At 29.4% G+C, this 8,851-nt stretch overlaps 1 protein-coding gene across 1 annotated transcript; it reads left to right on the forward strand.

Annotated features, from left to right (window-relative positions):
- The first annotated feature begins 639 nt into the window (after positions 1-639).
- LOC140662952 (uncharacterized) lies at positions 640-4,896 on the forward strand. The gene is made up of 2 exons (XM_072886711.1): positions 640-864; positions 2,275-4,896. The coding sequence occupies exons 1-2, from the start codon at positions 847-849 to the stop codon at positions 4,396-4,398; spliced, it is 2,142 nt and encodes a 713-aa protein (XP_072742812.1). The 5' UTR covers positions 640-846; the 3' UTR covers positions 4,399-4,896.
- Positions 4,897-8,851: the final 3,955 nt, after the last annotated feature.

Consider the following 8,851-nt stretch of genomic DNA (forward strand, 5'->3'; position numbering starts at 1 on the left):
AAAAAACATTTGTATATTAGCGATATCAATCGTTTAATAAAATATTATTTATACCGACCCACTATTCTTAATTAATATGTTAAAAATACGTGTATAATTATTTTTTTGCGAAATACTGTTATATCATCCCAACTTTAGGATTCCTTTCTTCCGCAAAGTCGCGAGAGTGACCGGCTGAATGGTAATAGATATAACAAATCGCGAATTTTAACATATAATTTCTGATATACTGAAAAACAGGAAAAGGCTTCCTGGCAATATAATTCTAAACAATTAGGAGAATGTCTAATCAAAATGATAGAACTATCAACAGACTATGGAAAATAACAATAGGCGTACAATCGTATGAATCAGAGTCACATGAACAATAATCTTTTTCTAAAATGGATATAAAAGGAAACGCAAACAATCAAATAATTAGTTGTCAATCAATAAGTCATTCAGTCATTCAATAAATCAGTTGGACTTAGTAAGTCAGCCAACTTGACAAAAAAATAAATATTTTGAACTGGGTCGTATTTGTGCCCCAACCAAGAATTCTCATGACGCAATAATATGAGTCAGTCACATAAACAATAATCTTTCTTTAAAAAAGGATATAAAAAGGGAGACTTTCAGAAACGCAGACAGTCAATCGTCGACTGTCAGTCAATAAGTCACTCGGTCACTCAATAAGTTGGTCTTGTCAGCCAAATCGACAAAAAGTAAATATTTCGAACTGGGTCGTATCTGCGCCCCCACCAAGACTTCTCACGACACCTCCATCTATCACGGAAGGCCTCTCATGGGCCCCTCACGGATCTGTCACGGGATTCCTTCTTCGCCCCTCCAAATAATATCTCTGTCATGTTTACAACATTTACAGTAAGTTGACACAAAGTTTTTTATTTTATTTATATTTCTTTGTTTTCCCTTTCCTTTCTAACACTCCCTGAATATATTGAAACCCCCCCCCCCTCTCCTTCTTGCTCCCGTTGTCCATCCAGAACATCTGTCTCCTCCTTTGAGCTTTGGGATCTTATAATTGAAATCTTAGAGAAATTCAAAGTTCCCTTTAAATTTAGAACCAATCAATATCGCGAAAACGGAAACTATTAATAACGTATCATGGAATAATATCAAATCACAACTTCAATTGATATTTACCGACACATCAACTAATTAATTATATGTAATGGATTGATTAAATATCCCCCTAAAGATTTACGATCTATTATCATCGGAGAAAAGCGTTGACCTATCAAAAAGACATTGTGGCCTTAGAAAAACGTGCAATAGAATAAAACACCATTATTGTTGAGAAAATTTAAAGACAGATGTCCAAAGATACATACAACAATGCTTACAATATCAACTCAAGAAATTTGTTCGAGTCTAAACCAAACAATCAAACCTGTAATAATAATTACAAATACACCAAGCTGTTCCTTTGACAAGGTCGCTGTGGATAAGACCATTACTAATTATAAGAATTAAAAGAACAATAAATACATTTAAACTTGATGAATTAACTAAATTTTGCATGGGAATACCATTACCGAATAAAACTTTCGAAATTATAGCAGAAGCATTCGTAGATTGATTTATCTGTGTACTTGGAGCATCAAAGGCGATATTAACAGACCAAAGACGAAATTTCATTAGCGATTTAATGAAAAAGGTTGCTAAACTATTCAAAATTTGCAAATTTCGTACAGCAGTTTTTCATCCCCAATCAAACGAATCGTTAGAAAAATCACATCACGCATTGGGAGAATATATTAAACGATACGCAAACGAACAAAAACGATGGGACAGATAGATCACAAATGTTTAATTATAATACCAGGTTACACGAAGCAACCAAACACATTGCATATGAATTAGTTTTTGGCAAAATAGCAAGAATCCCATCGAATAAACCGCTCGCTTCGGGAGATATTAAATTATTAAATGACGAATATTTAATAAATCTTGTCACACAACTGCACACTACATACAATCCAAGGAAATGCGCGTGATAATGTTATTCAAGCTAAAATCAAATACAAAAATTATTACGATAAAAAAATTAACCCACAAATCTTTAAACCAGGAGATCAAATATTTTTGTTAAAGGGTCCAAAATTAGATAAATTTGGCGATCAATATACCAGTCCTCACAATAAGTTCTAGAGATATTAAACAAAAGTAATATAAAAATTAAAATAAAAAAGAATAGCCAAATCATACATCCTAATCGCTTACGAATTTTATACATCAAATCTAATATCCAAAAATAATGTAAAATTTCAGATGAACTCCAGACTTAGAGGGATAATCACGATAACAATAGTGTTAACAATTAAAATTTATCAAACACACGGAATAATAGGATACGATTGTGGAGCTTCCTCGCCAAATTTAACTACTTTATCATTACTAAATATCGACGAATGTGACATTTCGCTCAAAAATGTCAGCCGCAGTCAAGTATATGTACAATTATTACAAATTAACGAATTCAAGTCTGTAAAAGTAATACAATGTAAGGTCGAAATTGACAGAATAATCAAGTACTGCGGAATGTTCTCTCACACTTCAAACGTACAGTACGGAAAATATGCTTACATAGAAGAAATATCTCATGAAACTTGTAAAAAAATGCATAACTACGGTACTTATAAAGTGAGAAACATTTACATAACTGATCTAAAATCTAATCAGACAGTAACACGGCCAATAACACTCGCGGGTACAGTGACTAACAACGGAGACTGTGATGGAACAACATACTCTGACCCGTATGGAACTTGGGACAACGTGATCGTACTTGCAAATATAAAAATCACATTACAGGACTACACCGCCAACGTACAAATAAACACTAACCGTGTACAACTCAGATCCGGCGTACAATGCAAATTTAACTCCATGCACTGCGTAGATATAGAAGGAGGTAATACTTACTGGGATCCCTTACCCACCGATACCTGCGAATTATCTAAATATGATATTCTATATGACGGATATGCAGACAAAATAATGGATAACGACGAAGAACATCCTCAAAAAATTTACTCCGTAGTTGCACAGAACATGACTTTTGCATTAACTAGCAAAGAAAACTACATTGTTTGTAACCATTCACTTGTACGAACCGAACATCCTAAATTACTAATCTTTGAAGCAAAACGCGGTCTTAATATCTTTAAAAAAAATTCTCACACCTCAAATTTTGATATCTTTACATATATGAATTCCAAATTCGTGTATGTAGAAAGACACATTCACACTCAAATAAACGATCTCTATAGAAATATATTATTACATCAATGCAATTTAGAACGACGAATATTACAAAATGCGCTAGCAATAGCTACTCAAGCTCCAGACATTTTTGCTTATCATCTAATGAAAGAGCCTGGATACATGGCTCTCCGAGCAGGAGAAGTAATCCACATAATAAAATGTATACCAGTTGAAGTAAAAGTAGCACGAACAAAAGACTGTTATGATGAATTACCCGTAATCCGAGACAACAAAATGTATTTTTTAACACCTCAAACTCATGTACTAATACAACAAGGAACACAAGCCACGTGCAGTCCACTCGCACCTATCATGTATCTCTTAGAAGATTCATGGTATAAATTTATACCTACTCCAATAGAGATGCTGCCTCCAACTGTCATGAAACCATTAACTAAACCTACCTGGAAATATATAAATCTAGGCTCACTTGTTAACAGTGGCATATATTCCGAAAAGGAGTTGGAAGACCTCAGAGATCATGTAATGTTCCCAGCTGAACGATCTTCAGTGCTTGATACTGTAGCAGGGGGAATAATGGGAAAACCTGCTTCTTTACAAACAGGTTCTATCTCTAACATCTGGGACCAAATATCAATAGAAAAAATAGTTCTTTCCGCATGGACAGAATTCTGTAATAAATTTTTCATCTTTGGTAATATAAGCGCCGGACTAGTCGCAATTTATTCAATCATGCAAGTCTTCAAATTAATATTAAATACAGTCGTACACGGATATGTTTTACATGACGTGTATGGATGGTCAATACATTTACTTGGAGCTATCTGGGATTCGCTCACTCGTCTCTTATTACACCTGAGAGCACGGAAACAGCACCAACAACTAAGCGCGTCACCGAAAAACCATAATATAAAATTAAACGCAACATATTTTCTTCTTCCTCAGAATAACCATAGTTTAAACAACATAAAATTAAACAAAATACGTCCTCCTCCTCCTCCTCCTCCTCCTCCTCCTCCTCCTCCCCCGAAAAATCATAATTCAAACAACAAAAAATTAAACACAGTTTGTCCTTCTTCATCCTCAGGAGAAAAATCCATTTTTCAACTTCAGTTTAGAGACGTTCTAGAAGAACTAAATTTCTGGTTAAACAGGCGAAACAAGTAATTATTACCTCCACTGTTTTCCCGATTATAACTTATTGTTAAATAAAAACAAACCAGTTGCTGTCAAAATGAAAAATAATTGGCAACGCGGACTCATTATAGAAATAAACAAGAACTAGAGATCTGAAGACAGCCTGTTTCTATGAGGCAAATCTACATTTTTGAAAACCGATTCGAGGAACTGTCCTGGCGGAACATCAAATACTGTTTGGCACACATGAGCCTTTGCCTACAACGATAAAATGGCTCGACAAATCAAGAGAATTGTGCAAGATCTTAGCGGAACATCAAGAAAGACGGATGAAGATAATCCATTTTTTCGGTGAAAAAGACGCTATGGTAAAAGTAATCGTATATAATTAAAATAATGACGAAGCTAACAACGAGACTCGTTCATATGACTAGGACATGCTCAGCTTAGCACTCAGGTCATTAAGAACGTGTTCCCTATTGTAAGATAAGACATATAATACTACATTGTACTAAACTGTAATACAAAAAAAAAGAGAAAAAAGAAAAAAAAATATATATAAAATACATCTATAAAATATAATACAAATATATAATACATAAAATACATATAAAATTAATAATAAGATAAAAAAGGAGATATTTTCTTTACATTATTGATTATTACTAATAATATTACTAATATATATATATATTTATATGTATATACATGCATATTTGTGTGTGTTTTTTTAAACTTTTATGTCATATGCAGATAATGTCTTTTGTCTGATAAATTGTGGATAATATTTCAGAATAATCAATGTTTAGAAGCAGTTGAGAAGATTAGTCTCAGAACGAAAATAGTTGTATAAACATGAATTCAGAAATGTCTTTTTCCGAGTTATAAGTACTTTTTGTTCATGACAAAATTTCATAAGAATATTTTACTAAAAAATTGCTGAAAATTATTTCCTTTCGCTAATTTATTTAAATTCAACAATTTAAATTTCATGTTTTTTCTATTTATAATAATATTTCAATATTTCTCTTTTATAATATTTGTGTTGTTATTACAATAATATTTAAAAAAATTATTATTTCGCGTAATAAATTCGAAATACTCTCAGAATTTTTAAATATCTTTGAGACTTTTATGATAAAAATTCATGTCGATATGAAAAAGTATTGTTTCAAAAGAATTTAGCATTTTTCTTTAACGAAGTGTTTTTGCCAAATTTTTGCAAATAAAAAATGTTTACAATTGAATAAGTATTTCTGTATTCAAAATTTTACATAACCTTCTTCTTTCTTTCCATAAATAGAATATATGCCTACTTGGTCATTTATTTCTGAAACATCTTTACGATTGTATTTGTACCTGTTTGTATTCTTATGCTATATTTATTTTTAGTAATCCCAAAAAATGTCTTCTGTTTAATCCTAAATAAATTTTGTATATAATTTATTGTTTATATTTTATTTACCTGTTGCACTGGATACAGTGGATCTCTAGAACAGCATTATTTCTCTGATGGTCACAGGATTATTTCTTAGAGATTGAATAGATTCGACGATCGTCATGTTAATAGATGTTAAGTACTCTGGTTCGCTTAACACTGGGCCGGAGTAAAATCTTTTGATACAAAACCTAAAAATGTTAATAACAAATTGAACAAATATTTTAACATAGTAGTAGTTAATATACTTATTTTAATCTTTTTCACAACCAATAATATTGGAATTATCGATTTACTTGCATAAGGCGTAACATATTATTACAAAAACGGATGTAAGAATTGAATTTCTATTATATATGTAAAGAGTTCTATTATATATGTAGAGAGTATTATATATGTAAGAGTTATATTCGCGATGCATTGTATTTATCTTTTGATTTATTATTCTGACAATTACTTCCTATATCGAATTTGGTATATATATTATTAGTTGATGATATCATAAAGCCTAAAAAAATTGATATTATTAATATTCTAATTCATAAATTGATAATTAATTAATTAATCAAACATGTGATTTTTAGACATAGCGTATATAATTGTCATAATAATGAATTGTTAATTAATAATTAATTAAAAGCTCTAAGAACAGAACATATATATTCTGATACGTGGTATATATATATATATATATATATATATATATATATATATATATATATATATATATTGCGCATATTTTATACATACACAGCACATACAAATAAACACAAACAAAATGTTAAAAAAAGACGAGAGAAAGAAGGAAAAAGTTTTGGAGGTCGCTTTTTCTTCCCTCTTTCTTAATTAAATGCACATATAAATTTAATGCATCGTGAAAGGAAGAAATCTATTTCTTACTGCAAATGTTATATTTCTCCCCAACATTTGTCTAATTGTAAGGCCGGAAAGGTTATATTATCCCGACTTCACGATTCCATCCTTTTGAGGAGTGACCGCCTAAATGATAATAGATGTAACAAATCACAAATTTTGACATATAATTTCAGATCTACTGAAAAACGGGAACAGACTTTCAGACTAATAATTCTAAATAATAGAAGTACTGACAATAATTCTAATAATTAAAAGAAATTTAATCAAAACTGTAGATAGAAATATCAACGCATCATAAAATATAGATAACAATCTTAGATAATTTTACCTATTATGCTATGTATGATTTCATTTTCAGGTAATTCAATATGTTCATCGTAAAATAGTTTGTAACATTCACGTTTCCAGCATCTTTCTTTATTGTTAACAAACGTGTATACACCAATTATAAATTCAACGATCATTAAAGAACAAATAGAAAAAGTAATATAATAGAATAACTATTTTAACTTGTTATTTTATATCGCCTTTTTTTATGACTCCACTTTAATACTACGTAAAATACACAGTCCTACGCACGAATATGAAAAACGAAGCATAAATCTAGATTTTAAGTACGAAAAATGAAGTTCCTTTTTACAAAAAGAAATTCAGCCATCAGTCATGGATCTCGAATTCCTGGTTTTGTCTATTAATTATTTAAATAAAACATACATGTATAAGTTTAGGATCTTTTTTTTGAAAGTAGCAGCTGCGAACTTTATCTATATCACAGACCTCTATATGTATATATAGACTGCTAATAGCGATATATGTTAGTGTTAATAAGTACGAAAAATGAAGTTCCTTTTTACAGAAAGAAATTCAGCCATCAGTCATGGATCTCAAATTCCTGGTTTTGTCTATTAATTATTTAAATAAAACATACATGTATAAGTTTAGGATCTTTTTTTTGAAAGTAGCAGCTGCGAACTTTATCTATATCACAGACCTCTATATGTATATATAGACTGCTAATAGCGATATATGTTAGTGTTAGTAGTGTAATAAGAATTTCTTAATGTGTGTAAGAATTTTTACACTTATTAATATATGTATATGTTTACATTCAATCTAATTGTAAATAATGACTTCATCTAATTGTAAGATATAGACTGTTAGCAGTCTAGTATAATATATACAAGTCTGCGATCTACACATACTCTGACTTATAACAAAAAATTCGGAAAAATAAACTCCTTTTGTAATTTAAATCTTACTCTATGATAGTCTATGTAGATTTTTGCGAAATAAATAAATCATAATACTTTTGTTAAAAGTATTTTATATCTTATCGTTTTTTCTTTTTGACAGTTGAGTTCCGAAATATAACAACCGGTTCTTTTCTAAGGAATATAACTTCTTTAACGAATATAAGAAAATGAATATAAGACAAATATAAAAAAAATATATGTTTTTTATTTTTATTTAAACTTTAATATATCCAATATCAGAGAGAACGGTTTTAACTCTATTTCTAATAGATAAAAGACAAAATAATAGCAATATTAAAATACTGTTCAAATTATTTTGTTAAAATAATATTGTCTTTACATTATTTAACAGCTGAATAGCTTTAAGCGATAATCGATACAAGATACGAATATTTTTTAATGACATAGCAATGGAGTATTGTATGTGTTCTGACGTATACAATTTATGTAAAAATATAGAAATAGAAATAATATGCGAGAAATTTTATATTTGCATGGCACAGCTTATGAAAAAGCTTTACTTGCATTCGCACGATATTAATAATAAAGGATAATAATGTATGTACATGATTATAATAATATATGCAAATAAAAACCTTATAAATACTTTTGAAATGTTAAATTACATTTATCTATATCTAAAATGATATAATAATTTATTTTATTTATAATTATATATTATACACATAAATACGTAAAATATGCGATGTACTAAAAATGCAACATATTATGAAAATCATGGAGTAAAATTCTATTTCTTTATAGTAGTTTTATTATTTTTTCAAGTTATTATTATATTATTATCATAATATTTTACAAATATTAATTTCTAATAATTTCTAATTACAAAAGTGATAATTATTTTCTACATTTGTAAATAAGAAATTCATACCTACACATAAATTTATGTATATAT

Source organism: Anoplolepis gracilipes, chromosome 2 (assembly GCF_047496725.1).
Source record: "Anoplolepis gracilipes chromosome 2, ASM4749672v1, whole genome shotgun sequence".
NCBI classification, from domain to species: domain Eukaryota; kingdom Metazoa; phylum Arthropoda; class Insecta; order Hymenoptera; family Formicidae; genus Anoplolepis; species Anoplolepis gracilipes.